Raw genomic sequence first — 19,581 nt, 5'->3', positions numbered from 1 at the left:
CTTTATTTTTAGGGTTAAGGTATTATTTTTACATCAAATTAAAGCTAAAATCGTCCTCTTAGATACTATATGCAATAATCCACGAGTTTATTAAGGAAAAAGTTGGGGTTTTTGTATTTGAAGTAACCTCAAGGTGTTAAAAATGATCAAATAACTTAAAACTTTTTATTGAAGAAAATATCATTATTAACCATAATATTTTTATGGAAATCATTAAAATAGAGGATTTTAGCTTTGATTTGAGATGTAAATCATCAATTAATTCCAACTAATACAAATTGTATGATTTATTAAACATTTCATTAACGTCAAAATGACAAAAAAATCTTTAAAAATCATTTCAACTTTATTTTTAGAGATTAAGTTGTTATTATGACATCAAATTAAAGCTAAAAACATCCTCTTTCGTACTATATATAATAATCGACGAGTTTATTAAGGAAAAAGTTGAGATTTTTCTATTTAAAGTAACCTCAAAGTGTCAAAAATGATTAAATAACAAAACTTTTTTTTGAAGAAAATGTCATTATTAACTATAATATTTGTATGAAATTCATTAAAATAGATGATCTTAGCTTTGATTTGAGATATGAATCATTAATTAATTCCAAGAAATAGGGATTGTACGATTTATTAAACATTTCATTAACCCCAAAATGACAAAAAAATCTCTAAAAATCATTTCAACTTTATTTTTAGAGATTAAGGTGTTATTTTTACATCAAATTAAATCTAAAACCATCCTCTATCGAATGATTTATCATAATAGACAAATTTATCATGAAAAAAAACTAAATTTTTTAATTTAAACTATCCTCAAAGTGTCAAAAATGAACAAGTTACTTTAATAATTTTTGTTCTAAGAAATTTGATTGTTAATGTTTAAGTTCTTATGTGTAATTGTAAAATCAATAGTTTTAGCTTTAAATTAAGATATAAATCATGAATGAATTCCCATAAATTAAGATTGTACGATTTATTTTTTGTTATCAAAATTCTTATAGCTAATTTTTTGCTATTTTCAGCTTGTAAATTTATACTCTATGGGGGCGGGTTTTACAAGAAACTTGGTAATTTTCGTTTTAATCGTTAGCGTCATCATTTATTTATGTTTCGGAGCCCTCATCTTTTCCGCCATCGAAAACGATTATGAAGCAGCTGAAGTTATTAAATTGAGAAACCTAAGACAGAGCTTTATGTCCAAAAATCAATGTGTAAAAGGTAAGATATATTATTTATTAATAATTTTTAGAGTTAAAATAAAAAACTTAATTTAATAGATTAAGTTACTTAATAAATTCGAAAATCGCAAATTAAATTAATAAATTTAAATTTTCTCGCGCTCCTTTTCTTGGAATTGAAAAATTCTAATCAATCTTATTAAAATTACGCGATCGTAGTCATTGAACTCGGTGCTAGTGCACTGTTACCCGGTGAGATCATATGATCCGAAGAAGTCGGAGTCAAGTAAACACACACACGAACCCAAGTCCAGTTTACGCTTATGTCTTATGTAAAAAGATAAAAACTTTCTTATGTATACGTAACATATATCGCTATAATACATATGTACATTATCTATGTAATTTATGTACGATAATAACTAGAGTAGGAATGGTCATCTATAAATAAAGTAAATGTAATAATAAAATAATAAAATGTATTAACGAAGTATCTGGAAATCTTGTGGCGCGGTGTTGCCGCACCATTTCTTAAACTAATCAAGGGGTATATAAATGGCTCGAGTTCTTTATGATGATTTTGTAGTAATTATTTGACCGCTACACCGATAAGATTCGAAAAATCTTAAATTGCGGAGCTTTTTTATTGGCTTCGATTAAAGGGATTCTCCTTGGAAGATTGATTGTAAGGTAACTTTATTTTTCAAATTACTTTGAGATTGCTAAAGGGAACTGTTTTAACGGCATTAACTGCTTTATCGACTTTTAACTGTAAATCCCTGGTTGTCAATTTTATAATTTTAAAAATCAACTAATAAGAGCTAGTTAAAATGTTTCAAAAAGATTATAAAAACATATTTAATTAACCTTAAAATGATAAAAAATCTCTAAAATTGATTCCAACTTTATTTTTATATCAAATTTAAGCTAAAAGTACCCTATTTTTTGCTATATATCTTAATCGACGGGTTTATTTAGGAAAAGAACTGTCAAAAATGAACAAATTACTTTAAAATTTTTTTTTCAAAGAAATTTTTTTATTAACTATAATATTTTTATGCATTACCCTAAAATAGACAATTTTAGCTTCAATTTGACATATAAGTCATCAATTAATTGCAGCAAATGCAGATTGTGCGATTTTTTTAATATTTCATTAACCTTAAAACGACAGAAAATCATTAAAAATCATTTCAACTTTATTTTTAGAGATTAAGGTGTTATTTTTATATCAAATTAAAGCTAAAAACGTCGTATTTTGTGCTATATCTCTTAATCGATGAGTTTATTTAGGAAAAAATTGAGTTTTTAAACTAACCTCAAACTGTCAAAAAAGAACAAATTACTTTAACATTTTTTTCAAGGAAATTTTGTTATTAACTACAATATTTTTATGAATTATCTTAAAATAGATGATTTTAACTTCAATTTGAGGTATAAATCATCAATTAATTGCAGCAAATGCACATTATGCGATTTTTTAAATATTTCATTAACCTCAAAATGACAGAAAATCTATAAAAATCATTCCAACCTTATTTTTAAGACATTAAGGTGTTATTTTTATATCAAATTAAAGCTAAATACGTCCTATTTTGTGCTATATCTCTTAATCGACGAGTTTATTTAGGAAAAAATTGAGTTTTTAAAGTAACCTCAAACTGTCAAAAATGAACAAATTAGTTTAACATTTTTTTTCAAGGAAATTTTGTTATTAACTGTAGTATTTTTATGATTTATCCTAAAATAGACGATTCTAGCTTCAATTTGAGGTATAAATCATCAATTAATTACAGCAAATGCACATTATGTGATTTTTTAAATATTTCATTAACCTCAAAACGTCAGAAAATCTCTAAAATTCATTCCAACTTTATTTTTAGAGATTAAGGTATTATTTTTATATCAAATTAAAGCTAAACAAGGCCTATTTTGTGCTATATCTCTTAATCGATAAGTTTCTTCATGAAAAAATTGAGTTTTTAAACTAAAAAGAAAAATTTTATTATTAACTATAATGTTGTTATGCATTACCGTAAAATAGATTAACCTCAAAATGACAGAAAAATCTCTAAAAATCATTTCAACTTTATGTTTAGAGATTAAGGTGTTATTTTTACATTAAATTAAAGCTAAGAGCGTCCTCTTTCGTACTATATTTAATAATCGATTAGTTTATTAAGGAAAAAGTTGAGATTTTTTTATTTAAACTAACCTCAAAGTGTCAAAAATGAACGAATAACTTTAAACTTTTTTTTTAAGAAAATATCATTATTAACTATAATATTTTTATGAAATTCATTAAAGTAGATGATTTTAGCTTTAATTTAAGATATAAATCATCAATTAATTCCAACAAATACAGATTGTACGATTTATGAAACATTTCCTTAAGCTCAAAATTACAGAAAAATCTCTAAAAATCATTTCAACTTTATTTTTAGAGATTAAGGCGGCATTTTTACATCAAATTAAAGCTAAAAACGTCCTCTTTCGTACTATTTATAATAATAGATTAGTTTATTAAGGAAAAAGTTGAGATTTTTTTATTTAAATTCTCCTCAAAGTGTCAAAAATGAACGAATAACTTTAAACTTTTTTTTGAAGAAAATATCATTATTAACTATAATATTTTTATGAAATTCATTAAAATAGGCGATATCAGCTTCAATTTGAGATATAAATCATCAATTAATTCCAACAAATACAGATTGTACGATTTATTAAACATTTCATTAACCGCAAAGTGACAGAAATACCTCTAAAAATCATTTCTCCTTTATTTTTAGAGATTAAGCTGTTATTTTTACATCAAATTAAAGCTAAAAACGTCCTCTTTCGTACTATATATGAAAATCGACGTGTTTATTAAGGAAAAAGTAGAGATTTTTTTATTTAAACTAACCTCAAAGTCTCAAAAATGAACAAATAACTTAAAATGCTTTTTTTCAATAAAATTTGATTATTAACTGGAATGTTATTACGCATTATCGTAAAATAGATGATTTTAGCTTCAATTTGAGATATAAATCATCAATTAATTCCAACAAATACAGATTGTACGATTTATTAAATATTTCATTAACCTCAAAATGACACAAAATTCCTCTAAAAATCATTTCAACTTTATTTTTAGATATTAAGGTGTTATTTTTACATCAAATTAAAGCTGAAAATGTCCTCTTTCGTACTATATTTAATAATCGACTAGTTTATTAAGGAAAAAGTTGAGATTTTTTTATTTAAATTAACCTCAAAAATGAACAAATAACTTAAAATGCTTTTTTTCAATAAAATTTGATAATTAACTGGAATGTTGTTATGCATCACCGCAAAATAGATGATTGCAGCTTCAATTTGAGATATAAATCATCAATTAATTCCAACAAATACAGATTGTACGATTTATTAAACATTTCATTACCCTCAAAGGGACAGAAATACCTCTAAAAATCATTTCAACTTTATTTTTAGAGATTAAGCTGTTATTTTTACATCAAATTAAAGCTAAAAGCGTCCTCTTTCGTACTATATATAAAAATCGACGTGTTTATTAAGGAAAAAGTTGAGACTTTTTTATTTAAACTAACCTCAAAGTCTCAAAAATGAACAAATAACTTAAAATGCTTTTTTTCAATAAAATTTGATTATTAACTGGAATGTTATTACGCATTATCGTAAAATAGATGATTTTAGCTTCAATTTGAGATATAAATCATCAATTAATTCCAACAAATACAGATTGTACGATTTATTAAATATTTCATTAACCTCAAAATGACACAAAATTCCTCTAAAAATCATTTCAACTTTATTTTTAGAGATTAAGGTGTTATTTTTACATCAAATTAAAGCTGAAAATGTCCTCTTTCGTACTATATTTAATAATCGACTAGTTTATTAAGGAAAAAGTTGAGATTTTTTATTTAAATTAACCTCAAAGTCTCAAAAATGAACAAATAACTTAAAATGCTTTTTTTCAATAAAATTTGATAATTCACTGGAATGTTGTTATGCATTACCGCAAAATAGATGATTGCAGCTTCAATTTGAGATATAAATCATCAATTAATTCCAACAAATACAGATTGTACGATTTATTAAACATTTCATTACCCTCAAAGGGACAGAAATACCTCTAAAAATCATTTCAACTTTATTTTTAGAGATGAACTGTTATTTTTACATCAAATTAAAGCTAAAAACGTCCTCTTTCGTACTATATATAAAAATCGACGTGTTTATTAAGGAAAAAGTTGAGACTTTTTTATTTAAACTAACCTCAAAGTCTCAAAAATGAACAAATAACTTAAAATGCTTTTTTTTAATAAAATTTGATGATTAACTGGAATGTTGGTATGCATTACCGCAAAATACACGATTTCAGCTTCAATTTGAGATATAAATCATCAATTAATTCCAACAAATACAGATTGTACGATTTATTAAACATTTCATTAACTTCAAAGTGACAGAAATATCTCTAAAAATCATTTCAACTTTATTTTTAGAGATTAAGCTGTTATTTTTACATCAAATTAAAGCTAAAAACGTCCTCTTTCGTACTATATATAAAAATCGACGTGTTAATTAAGGAAAAAATTGAGATTTTTTAATTTAAACTAACCTCAATGTCTCAAAAATGAACAAATAACTTAAAATGCTTTTTTTCAATAAAATTTGATTATTAACTGGAATGTTATTATGCATTACCGTAAAATAGATGATTTTAGCTTCAATTTGAGATATAAATCATCAATTAATTCCAACAAATACAGATTGTACGATTTGTTAAGCATTTCATTAACCTCAATATGACAGAAAAATCTCTAAAAATCATTTCATCTTTACTTTTAGAGATTAAGGTAAGGTAAGGAATGTTAGGTATGGTTAGGTTTGTTTTGAAATGTCAATCATCCGGGTTAAGAATGTTGAGTGAGGTTAGTTTACTTTTGTAATGGCAACATACCGTGAAGGAATGTTAAATAAGGTCAGTGTTTTCAAATACCCATAATACCTTAAAGGAATGTTAAGTTAGGTTACTGAGATTATGGGTTTAGATAGGTTAATAAATTCTGCCGTTTTGGTCACTTCATCACTATTTTCATTTGATTATTTATTAATCCATACTATTTTGACATCATAAAGTCTTATATTTGGAATTTGAGGGATCTTACATTCAAGTGACTAGCCACTGTGGACTTCAAGACTATAAGTCTGGTAATGTTTGTGATTTTATGCTTTGCTATATAATGTTTGCTTTTATGTGAATATTTTGAGCTTAAAGATGGCTTTCAGGTTTACAAATAATTTCATTAATTTTGCACAAATATTGTCCTTGTTCCATTTTGAATAACTAGAATTGGCTTTAAACCATACCAATGCGGTCGCTTTCCCCAATCAATATTGATTTCTTTTCAAATACGTAAACAATTAATTAATAATAATACGAGTTTCATGGTTTGCAATAATTAATTGGAAACTTCCGACACAAATTTGCTTGTTATCGCATTTCTTTATAACTCCCCTTTTGATAATCTTTGCTGAACTTATAAAATCTTCCTTTGCATTCTAATTAAAAATGAAATTAGTAAACACCAAACAGTGTTGAACCTGAGTAAATAAATTAGTCCAAATAAATTAATATAATAAAATATTTTATTTATCAAAAAATAATGTCTTAAAATCAAATTTTTCTTATTTTTGCTTATTTGTTTCGTTTAATTGTAAATTTTTCTTTTCCGCATTAATCTCCGAATATAATCGTTCTTTTGCCCTGAATACTTTCGATTGAAGATAAAAACTTCCACCGGAATTTTTATCGTTTAACTCGAACAATTTTCGAAATTGTCGATCTACTATCTCTTTATCCACTTTATCCGTTATTTCGATATTTAAAATTTTCATCGCCTCGTCTAAACTCATCGACGATCGATTTAATCCATCCTGATTTAACTCCGTCCGTCGGATCTTCGCCATTTGATTACTCAGTTCGATTTCTTCGCGAAGCGATTTCGTCAACGTGTTATAAACGACTTTTGTACCGTTGATCGTTAATCGACCCAATATTTTTAACAAACGCCACATACCCGATTTTACAAAAATATTTTACGAAGAGAACCAGCACAAAAGGATTTTTTTTTTGAATTTTTTTTTAGTGTTTAACCCATGACTAAATTAATCTGATGAAAATATTTTCAAAAATATGTCACAGCTTGTCATAAATTTTTTTATTTGAAGGAAGATTTTGAAACATGAAGTATAAAAATTAATTACAGAAAAACCTTCACCAGTATAAAACAGAAAAGATATTATCTTAATATTATCTATTTAATACATAGAATTCTACTTAACCCAGATATGCCCATACAAATTTGGTGGTTGTTTATGAGTAGATGTTCTGAGAGGTTAGTGTTTAAGCTATACATAAACAAATTTTGTAAAGCAAATTAAAAATTTATTTTGAAAAATACAAAATTCAAGCCGTACTAGCGGTTTTATGAATCACCCTGTACAGTACGTACAGGGTGATTCATAAAACCGCTGACAGACTTTTAAAACGTTGATCAAAGCAATAGTTTTTAAGAAAAACACGTTTGTAGAAAATTTATTAGATCAATCAAACAAAAGTTTTGTAAGAGACCAATTGACAGATAATTGATCACTTTACATAAAAAATTTGGCTTTTTATTGCAGATAATGGTTAATTTTAAAGAAACTTTGACCCGCCATATCTCGTTAAGGAGGCATTTGCGACCCCATGTATATTAAGACTTTTCATCTTAATTTTTGATGTATTACCTGCTTTAGAAGTCGTCAGCGGTGTTTTGAATCATCCTGTATATAGGCTGTATCTGAATGACATGCCCAAACTTCAGGGGGTGATTCCTTAGGCAATTTTAAGGGTACTTTGATATATAAGCTATGGGCGACTTGGGCTCCCCTAAGGAGCTACACCCTTCCAAAAATGGCGGAAAATTTTGGTTTAATTTTTTTTTCTCAAAAACCATAAACGCTAGGACAACGAAATTTGGGGAATATGTTTAACTGGTAGTAGGGCACGTTTTCACCCTATTTGTACTTTCAACCTATCCTTCTAAACTACTAAACGTAACTACCCCCTTTACATTTTTGCTAAAATTTTGTTATGCAGAGGGTAAAAACATTACAAAGAAATTACATAGGTAGATGAAAGTATCCTAAAACTTTTTTGTCTCTCTAAACTTTTTCCAAAAACGACTAATTTTTGAGAAAAAAAATAATAAAGCAAACACTTGAACGCCCGTTCAACAACGAGGTTGTCGATCAAAAGTTGGAATGAATTTTTAATGAAAAAATCTTAGTAGGCTTTGCAATCTTTGTCAGAAATATTTTTGACGTTTAAATGTCAGTGGTTTTCTTACTATTATTATTGTTTTTCAAATTAATTTATGAATAAAGTTCTACCGCATTTACGCTCGTTCACTCGACGTTTCAAAATTTTAAATAAAACAATAATAATAGTAAGAAAACCACTGACATTTAAACGTCAAAAATATTTCTGACAAAGATTGCTAAGCCTGCTAAGATTTTTTCTTTTAAAATTCATTCCAACTTTCGATTAACAACGCTACAGCTTAACAGTTAGTGTTTGCTTAATTAATTTTTTTCTCAGAAACTATTAACTTTTCGAAGAACGTCAGAGAGGCAAACAAGTTTTAGAATATTTTCGTCTATCTAAATAAAATATTTCCAATGTATTTATCATCGTCATAAAAAAGATCTAGACAAAAATTGAACGGGGGTGGTTATGTTTAGTAACTTAGAAGGGAAGATTGAAAGTACAAATAGGCTCGAAACATGCCCTATTATAAGCTAAACATATTTCCCAAATTTCATTTTCTTGGTGTTAATGGTTTTCGGGAAAAATAAAATAAACCAAAATTTTTCGCCACTTTTGAAGGGGCGTAGCTCCGCAGGGGAGTTGAAATCGCTGATAGTTTATATGAGAAAGTACCCTTAAAATTGCCTAAAGAATCACCCCCTGCAGTTTGGGCACGTCACTCAGATACACCCTGTATAGTATACGGTGGGCATTTAAGGAGTAACAAATCTAATTGTTAGTTTGTGTATGATATGAAAGGAAACACTTCACTTCTAGACCCTTTTCACACTTTAAACATCTAGTGGTGGTCTTCTGATGACAATGGACGCATCTAGTCTGCTTATCTTGAGGTATAATGTAGTGGTCCCTGTGATCAAAACGAATATCTATACTATAGAACTAATCAGAAGAATCACCACCTAAGATTAGAGAAAACAGAAATAAAAGCATTCATAGGTGTACTATTACTCAGTGGATACATGCAAGTACCAAGAAGGAGAATGTACTGGGAGTATGAAAAAGACAGTCTAAATGTGTTTGGTGTCTGAAGCAATAAGTCGAAATAATTTTGAATATATTATGTCCCATTTTCATCTTGCAGATACTACTAAAATAGAAGCAAGAGACTAATTCGCAAAGGTGAGGCCTTTATTCCAACATCTGAATAAAATCCTTTTAGAAAATAGTATATGCGAGGAGATGCATTGCGTTGATGAAGCCATGGTAGCATACGTTGGTCGTCATGGCTGTAAACAGTTTATACTTGGCAAACTATGTCAACTGGTTCGAGTCGTACCAAGGCGCGTCAACAAATATCAGCACTAAGTATAGTGCATACGGTGCAGGGCCTGCAGTTGTTTTAGAATATGCCGACGAAAAAATGGCCTAATGAACCAATACACTTTTTTTTTGACAACTTCTTTTCCACCTTGCCGCTATTGGAGCTTCTATCCAATAAAAATTTGAAATTCACCATTCGTGAAAATCGTATACCAGCTAGTCCTCTGATGGATTCTAAAAAAATGAAGAAAGACCCAAGGGGATGCTACGATTATAAAAAAGTTAATGGCCAAAATATAATTGCTGTAAAATGGCATGACGATAGTATTGTCAATTTATATTCAAATTCATCAGGGGTGAATCCAATTCATTCTGCGAAAAGATTTTCTCGAAAAGAAAAGAAAATTATTCGGGTAACATTTAGTATATTTATACAACGCAGGTTGGCCGGTGTTCTTATATGTCTAGTTGCTGACCATTTGAACCTGTTTGTTCCGCAGAAATACTTTTGTGCAACACTTTATTCACTAATTGCTATATTATCCGGTTCTTCGTCGGTAGACAATTTTCTTCATTTTCTTGACCAGATAATTCCACATCGGAGTCAAGAGACTCAAACATCCGCAAAACTTTATTCGTTCATCCGTCACTTTAGCGGAAATGAATTTCAATTTTAAGACTTCAGAGGATATCTATAAGGTTTTTAACATATTACCATTCACTTCCTGATAATTTCCAAGAAATGTCAAGCATTTTGAAAGTTTCCAAAAACTGTCAAAGGGCTCCAGAGATTTATTTGAGATGAATCAGGATTAACAAAGTGTTTTAAACCATTTTCAAGAACGTGACGACCATTGCCAATAAATTACCGAACTTTTCCTAAGAAATTGACAGATTTTTAAGTATTTCCGAGAATTTCCAAGAACTGTCAAAAGGAATTTTAAAATTTAGCGACAATGAATTTCAATTTTTAGACTTCAGACGATGTCTATAAGGTTTTTAACATATTTCCATGCACTTCCTGATAATTTCCAAGAAACGTCAAGGATTTTGAAAGTTTCCAAAAACTCTCAATGGGCTCCAGGGACTTTTTTGAGATGAATCAGAATTAACAGAGAGTTTTAAACCATTTCCAAGAACGTGACGCCCATTTCCAATCAATTTCCGAACTTTTCCTAAGAAATTGAGAGATTTTTAAGTATTTCCGAGGATATCCAACAACTGTTAAAAGGAATTTTAAAATTTAGCGGCAATGAATTTAAATTTTAAGACTTCAGATGATATCTATAAGGTTTTTAACATATTTCCATGCAGTTCCTGATAATTTCCAAGAAACGTCAGGGATTTTGAAAGTTTCCAAATCTGTCAAAGGGCTCCAGGGACTTATTTGAAATGAATCAGGATTAACAGAGAGTTTTAAACTATTTTCAAGTACGTGACGACCATTGCCAATAAATTTCCGAAGTTTTCCTAAGAAATTAAGAGATTTTTAAGTATTTCCGGGTTTTCCAAGAATTGTTAAAAGGGATTTTAAAATTTTGCCCTCAGATTCAGACAATGTTTATAAGGTTTTTAACATATTTCCATGCATTTCCAGGGACTTATTTCAGACGAATCAGGATTAACAAAGAGTTTCCCATCCCCTTTCTTACAGTTTCTGGATTCTGGGTTTAGTGCCTAAATAACAGTGTCGCTTTCCCTCCTTCAAATCTTTAAGGGTTAATCTGAGGTATCTGGCAGTATACTCCTGCCCCGATCTCTTTCGGCGTCTATGATCCAGGTAGTGATGCCGTCAAATCTGATGGCATTGATGGCACAATATCAGTGTTTATAGTGTTTTCCACAGCCCATTGGTAGGACATGTTGGAGCAGTTTTGAGCATATTGCTCAAATCTGCAAATGGTAGTTCTAGCTACTTTTCTATATGCAAATGCAAAGGAAATAGACTAAGCAGAACATCCGTTGCTAGAGTTGGCGTTGTGCTTATTGCACTAAAGATTGCTAATCCAGCTACTCGTTGAATTCGTGAAATTTTACTGATAACTGAAATCTGTCGGGCTTTTCAATACCAGGTTACCGATTCATATGTGATTATAGGTCTAAGCACAGTGACAGAACCAGTACAGTCTTTTAGGGGAAATGTAATAACTAAATATTATTTAGCTTTATGTAAAACTCCCTGGTTTTGTGGTTTAAATGGCGACGATGTTGAGCATTTTACCTGGTGCTATCATTTTTAGAATGATTTCTGATAGGTAATAAGTTATTGTTTTTTCGTAGTAATTTTATTATAGGTATAATCAATCAAGTTGAATTATTCATAAAAGATTTTTTACATAAATAGAAAAATATACAACGACCTAGCGCCATCTAGTATTACCTAGCGCTACCTAGCACTGTCACAAGAACCAACACTAGACCTAGAACTAGAAACATTCGGGTTTAGCCGTGCGTCTTTTAAGACGGCTAAACCCGACTGTTTCTAGGGCTAGTGCTAGTTATAGTTTTAGTTCAATAAAAATACCCAACAACTTGGTACTGAATGATAAGTAAAACTAGAACTAACACTAGATCTAAAACTAGAAACATTTGGGTTTAGCCGTCTTGAAAGACGTGCGGCTAAACCCGAATGTTTCTAGTTCTAGGTCTAGTGTTAGTTCTAGTTTTACACTATCACTGGAACTAACACAAGACCTAGAACTAGAATCATTCGGGTTTAGCCGTCTTAAGAGACGTGCGGCTAAATCCGAATGTTTCTAGTTCTTGGTCTAGTGTTAGTTCTAGTTTTTCACTAGCACTATCACTAGAACTAACACAAGACCTAGTACTAGAATCATTCGGATTTAGGCGTCTTGAGAGACTGCGGCTAAATCCGAATGTTTCTAGTTCTAGGTCTAGACGTTAGTTCTAATTTTACACTAGCACTATCACTAGAACTAACACAAAACCTAGAACTAGAATCATTCGGGTTTAGCCGTCTTGAAAGACGTGCGGCTAAATCCGAATGTTTCTAGTTCTCGGTCTAGTGTTACTTCTAGTTTTAATTAAATATAAATATACAACAACTTATCACCATCTAGCGTTACGTAGCGCTACCTACCACAGTCACTAGAACTAACACTAGTCCTAGAAATAGAAACATTCGGATTTAGCCTTTCGTCTATTAAGACGGCTAAACCTGAATGTTTCTAGTTCTAGGTCTATTGTTAGTTCTAGTTTTAGTTGTTATTCAGGGCTAAATTGTTGTATTTTATTACATCGAGATTTTACCGCAATTAAATTTTGCTTTACTAGACAACGTGGCACTATTTGATTTTGAAATATATAAACAAAAATGTTTATAAAATGATAAGGATTCGTCATATTCGATGTTTTTAATAGATTTTTGTTATCGTGTGTGGTAATGTTATTACTTATTACCATAATATAGCAATGTTTTAAGTTTTAATTTAAGATTGTTTAATTTAAAAAAAATAACGAGGTGATTGTTTAATTTTTATTTAAACGAATCCATCTTAACCTTACCCAATCATTAAAACTCTTTTTTAAAAAAATTTTGTCAAATTAAATCTTAACTCATAATATTTATAAATTGTGTAATTTATTATCACATTTTGCGTATAATTTTTAGTACGCAGATGTGATTTATCGATTAGAAAATAATTTCGATTGCACTCTAATCTTTAAAGAGAAAAATCGTTTCGACTTAAAATTGTTTCCATGCGAAAAAGAGATAAGGTGTTTTTGAGTGAACTGGATTGTTCAACTCGCACTCTGCATTTGTTGACATAACACATCGATAACCCAAGAAATATCAGCTCGTTTTGGTGATTTTTGTGAAACCCCCCCAAAAATGTCTTTATGTATAAAAGAACCGCCGTTTTAAGATTTACCAAATTAACTCGTTAAAGTTTTCAAAGAAATCTTATTGAAAAGAAAACTTTTTTTATTAAAAACTTTTTACAAATTCACTTTTTTTTTGTTTTTCTTAGTTTAAATTTCGTTTAAACTTAATCAAAAGTGGCTCAAAATGGTGCGAAAACTTTTTGAATCAACACCGATAAGAAGTTTAATAAGATATTGGAATTTAATAACGAAAATTGAGAAAAACTCGGTTTTCTAACATTGGATTAAGGACGATTTCGTCCATAAATTATCAAGAACAAATTTTCCGTCCTTATTATTAAGATATTAAAAAAAATGGAATCAAAGAAGTTAAATTATGGAACGATGCAAATTGGAAATCAACAAACAAAGAAGAAAAAAGCAGTTTTTATCGACAACAATAACGTTTATATTCGTGTTGATGCGAAAGGTTTGATCGTTCAAGAAAAACCGATCGGTTTCGATCAAAGAAAATCGGGTTTTTTCGGTGTGCACGTTTTATTTGCGTTGTTTGTGGTGTTTTATGTACTCTACTTAACTTCCGGTAGCATGGTGTTTAGTTTTTTGGAAAGCCCAGCTGAAGCTGCTGTTAAAATCGACGTTTTAAAAGCAAAAAGGAACTTTTACAATCGATATCCTAACGTTTTAGGTAGGTTATTAAAATTTTTATTGATAAATAGATTAATTAAACCTTAAATCTAATTAAAATCAATCTCGGGTAATTCACTAATCACTAATATTTTATCGCTGTTTAATTAACGATAGTGTCGCGGCACGCGTGTTTAAAATTAAATCTAAAATCGATTAATTTCAAATTAAAAATGTACAAATAATAATTTTTTTAAATAAAAATTAATAATTGATTTTATTTTCTTTTTAGATGAGGATTTAGAAAATTTAATCGTAGAAATTGTACGTGCTAGTAACAAAGGAGTTTTGCCGACGAGAAATTGTACAAATCAACCAAACTGGAGTTTCGCTCAATCGTTATTTTTCTCAACAACGGTCGTTACTACAATTGGTAATTAATTTACCAAAAAATATATCGAAAACAAATCGTATTATTTTTTATAATAGGATATGGACATGTAACTCCGTTAAGTAGAAGTGGAAAAATTTTCTGCATAGCTTACGCAACGTGTGGTATTCCTCTAACGTTGGTTTTGATGTCAGCTTTAGTTGAGAGACTTCTAAAACCATCATTATGGCTTCTACAACTTTTAAATTCCAAGTTATCACATCGATATCAACCGTTTAATATTCGAGTTTTACATTTATTTTTTATTGGTAAGTATGAAATAATGTTTATTATAAATTATTTCCTAAATTCTTCTAACCTAATTCATTGATTTTCAACATCGTTAATCCTTTTTGATCTCAAAGACTGTATAGTTTTTATAACAAACATGCATTAAAATGATTACAAACAAACCATATTTAACTAAAGAAATGTTTAATGGGCGACTTCCGGTAATAAATGTGAACTTTAATTTTGTTATATTCCTAATCTTTACAAAAAATTCTTTAAAATGAGTCCAAACTCGACTATTTTATCTCAAAAAATAACAAAGATACAACAAAAAGTTGATAAAATTAAAGTTAACAAAGTGAAGTTGGCTACAAACCATTAAAAATGTTAATATTTCAACAAACATTCAACATTCAACAAACATTCATTAAAATGATCACAAACAAACCATATTTAACCCAAAATACGTTCATGGGGCGACTTCCGGTAATAAATGTCAACTTTAATTTTGCTATATTCTTAATCTTTACGAAAAATCCTTTAAAATGAGTCCAAACTGGACGATTTTATCTTAAAAAATAACAAAGATACAACAAAAAGTTGATAAAATTAAAGTTAACAAAGTGAAGTTGGCTACAAACCATTAAAAATGTTAATATTTCGGTTATTTTTTGAGATAACCCCATCGTATTTGAACTCATTTTAAAGGATTCTTCACAAAGATTAGGAATATCACAAAATTAAGGTTGACATTTAAAACCGGAAGTATCTCGTATTTCGATTATTTTTAAAGTTAAATGTATACTTTTTGTAATATTCAACAAACATTCATTAAAATGATTACAAACAAACCATATTTAAGTAAAGAAATCTTTAATTGGCGACTTCCGGTAATAAATGTCAACTTTAATTTTGTTATATACTTAATCTTTATGAAAAATCCATTAAAATGAGTCCAAACTCGACTATTTTATCTCAAAAAATAATAAAGATACAACAAAAAGTTAATAAAATTAAAGTTAACAAAGTGAAGTTGGCTACAAACCATTAAAAATGTTAATATCTCGGTTATTTTTTGAGATAACCCCATCGTGTTTGAACTTGGTTTAACAGATTTTTCGTAAAGATTATGAATATCACAAAATTAAGGTTGACATTTAAAACCGGAAGTAACCCGTATTTCAATTATTTTTAAAGTTAAATATATACTTTTTGTAATATTCAACAAACATTCATTAAAATAATTACAAACAAACCATATTTAACCCAAAAAACGTTTAAGGGGCGACTTTCGGTAATAAATGCCAACTTTAATTTTGTTATATACTTAATCTTTACGAAAAATCCTTTAAAATGAGGCCAAACTTCACTACTTTATCTCAAGAAATAACAAAGATACAACAAAAAGTTGATAAAATTAAAGTTAGAAAGTGAAGTTGGCTACAAACCATTAAAAATGTTAATATCTAGGTTGTTTTTTGAGATAATCCCATCGTGTTTGAACTCATTTTAAAGGATTTTTCATAAAGATTATGAATATCACAAAATTAAGGTTGACATTTAAAACCGGAAGTACCCCGTACTTCAATTATTTTTAAAGTTAAATGTATCCTTTTTGTAATAATCAACAAACATTCATTAAAATCATTACAAACAAACCATATTTAACTATAAAAATGTTTAATGGGCGACTTCCGGTAATAAATGTCAACTTTAATTTTGTTTTATTCTTAATCTTTACAAAAAATCCGTTAAAATGAATTCAAATTCGACTGTTTTATCTCAAAAAATAACAAAGTTACAACAACTAGTTGATAAAATTAATGTTAACAAAGTGAAGTTGGCTACAAACCATTAAAAAAGTTAATATCTCGGTTATTTTTTGAGACAACCCCATCGTGTTTGTACTCATTTTAAAGTATTTTTCATAAAGATTATGAATATCACAAAATTAAGGTTGACATTTAAAACCGGAAGTATCCCGTATCTCGTTTATTTTTAAAGTTAAATGTATCCTTTTTGTAATAATCAACAAACATTCATTAAAATTATTACAAACAAATCACATTTAACTAAAAAAATATTTAATAGGCGACTTCCGGTAATAAATGTAAATTTTAATTTTGTTATATTCTTAATCTTTACGAAAAATCCGTCAAAATGAATCCAAACTCGACTATTTTTTTTCAAAAAATAACAAAGTTACAACAACAAGTTGATAAAATTAAAGTTAACAAAGTGAAGTTGGCTACAAACCATTAAAAATGTTAATATCTCGGTTATTTTTTGAGATAACCCTATTGTGTTTCAACTCATTTTAAAGGATTTTTCATAAAGATTTTGAATATCACAAAATTAAGGTTGACATTTAAAACCGGAAGTATCCCGTATTTCGATTATTTTTAAAGTTAAATGTATACCTTTTGTAATATTCAACAAACATTCATTAAAATGATTACAAAAAAAACCATATTTAACTATAAAAATGTTTAAGGGGCGACCTCCTGTAATAAATGTCAACTTTAATTTTATTATATTCTTAATCTTTACGAAAAATCCTTTAAATTGAGTGGAAACTCGACTACTTTATCTCAAAAAATAACAAAGTTACAACAAAAAGGTTATAAAATTAAAGTTAACAATGTGAAGTTGGCTATAAACCATTAAAAGTGTTAATATCTCGGTTATTTTTTGAGATAACCCCACCATGTTTGAACTCATTTTAAAGCATTTTTCATAAAGATTACGAATATCACAAAATTAAGGTTGACATTTAAAACCGGAAGTATCCCGTATTTCGATTATTTTTAAAGTTAAATGTATACTTTTTGTAATATTCAACAAACATTCATTAAAATGATTACAAACAAACCATATTTAAGTAAAAAAATATTAATTGGCAACTTCCGGTAATAAATGTCAACTTTAATTTTGTTATAATCTTTACGAAAAATCCGTTAAAATTAGTCCAAACTCGACTATTTTATCTCAAAAAATAATAATGTTACAACAAAAAGTTGATAAAATTAAAGTTAACAAAGTGAAGTTGGCTACAAACCATTAAAAATGGTAATATCTCGGTTATTTTTCGAGATAACCCCATCGTGTTTCAACTCACTTTAAAGGATTTTTCATAAACATTTTGAATATCACAAAATTAAGGTTGACATTTAAAACCGGAAGTACCCCGTATTTCAATTATTTTTAAAGTTAAATGTATACTTTTTGTAATATTCAACAAACATTCATTAAAATGATTACAAACAAACCATATTTAAGTAAAAAAATTTTTAATTGGCAAATTCCGGTAATAAATGTGAACTTTAATTTTGTTATTTTCTTAATCTTTACGAAAAATCCGTTAAAATGAGTCCAAATTCGACTATTTTATCTCAAAAAATAACAATGATACAACAAAAAGTTGATAAAATTAAAGTTAACAGAGTGAAGTTGGGTACAAACCATTAAAAATGTTAATATCTCAGTTATTTTTTGAAATAACCCCATCGTGTTTGAATTTATTTTAAAGGATTTTTCATAAAGATTATGAATATCACAAAATTAAGGTTGACATTCAAAACCGGAAGTATCCCGTATTTCGATTATTTTTAAAGTTAAATGTATACTTTTTGTAATATTCAACAAACATTCATTAAAATAATTACAAACAAACCATATTTAGCCCAAAAAACGTTTAAGGGGTGACTTCCGGTAATAAATGTCAACTTTAATTTTGTTATATTCTTAATCTTTACGAAAAATCCATTAAAATGAGTCCAAATTCGACTATTTTATCTCAAAAAATAACAAAGATACAACAAAAAGTTGATAAAATTAAAGTTAACAAAGTGAAGTTGGCTACATACCATTAAAAGTGTTAATATCTCGGTTATTTTTTGAGATAACCCCACCATGTTTGAACTCATTTTAAAGGATTTTTTATAAAGATTACGAATATCACAAAATTAAGGTTGACATTTAAAACCGGAAGTATCCCGTATTTCGATTATTTTTAAAGTTAAATGTATACTTTTTGTAATATTCAACAAACATTCATTAAAATGATTACAAACAAACCATATTTAAGTAAAAAAATGTTTAATTGGCAACTTCCGGTAATAAATGTCAACTTTAATTTTGTTATGTTTTTAATCTTTACGAAAAATCCTTTAAAATGACTCCAAAAAATCTTGAAGTTATAAAAGTTGATAAAATTAAAGTTAACAAGGTGAAGTTGACTACAAACCATTAAAATGTTAATATTTCGGGTATTTTTTGAGATAACCCTATCGTGTTTGAACTCATTTTAAAAGATTTTTCATAAACATTATGAATATCACTAACTTTTATACTAGTAAATAAGTTAACATTTTTTAAAGCAACAAATTTTGTTTTAGTTGTTTTAGTCGTCCTTTTCTTCATGATTCTTCCGGCTACAATTTTCGCAATAATCGAACCACAATGGGACTTTTTGGATTCATTTTATTACTGCTTCATTTCTTTAACAACAATCGGTTTGGGCGATTACATCCCTGGTGATAATCCGGATCAACCTTACAGAGCTTTATACAAAGTTGCAACAACTTGTAAGTAATTCAATAAAAAAATTCACAAATAATGAT

At 28.3% G+C, this 19,581-nt stretch overlaps 1 protein-coding gene across 6 annotated transcripts in view; it reads left to right on the top strand.

The window, feature by feature from the left end:
* Positions 1-19,581, top strand: part of LOC111417733 (potassium channel subfamily K member 1-like) — a 31,502-nt gene that overhangs the window by 4,270 nt on the left and 7,651 nt on the right. For 3 of the 6 annotated variants that reach the window (XM_023050102.2, XM_023050100.2, XM_023050101.2), the window contains exons 2-5: positions 1,026-1,221; positions 14,591-14,731; positions 14,788-14,997; positions 19,357-19,545. In XM_023050102.2, the coding sequence (XP_022905870.2) occupies positions 1,044-1,221; positions 14,591-14,731; positions 14,788-14,997; positions 19,357-19,545 (718 nt within the window). In that variant the 5' untranslated portion in view covers positions 1,026-1,043. Of the gene's footprint in view, positions 1-1,025; positions 1,222-1,769; positions 1,872-13,504; positions 14,360-14,590; positions 14,732-14,787; positions 14,998-19,356; positions 19,546-19,581 lie in introns of those variants that run through there. The other 3 variants (XM_071194985.1, XM_023050099.2, XM_071194984.1) reach the window with 3 other exon arrangements.

This window comes from Onthophagus taurus, chromosome 3, assembly GCF_036711975.1.
Source record: "Onthophagus taurus isolate NC chromosome 3, IU_Otau_3.0, whole genome shotgun sequence".
NCBI classification, from domain to species: Eukaryota; Metazoa; Arthropoda; class Insecta; order Coleoptera; family Scarabaeidae; genus Onthophagus; species Onthophagus taurus.
Note: the sequence above shows the minus strand (reverse complement) of the source record. Positions and strands in the feature narration are given on the sequence as shown.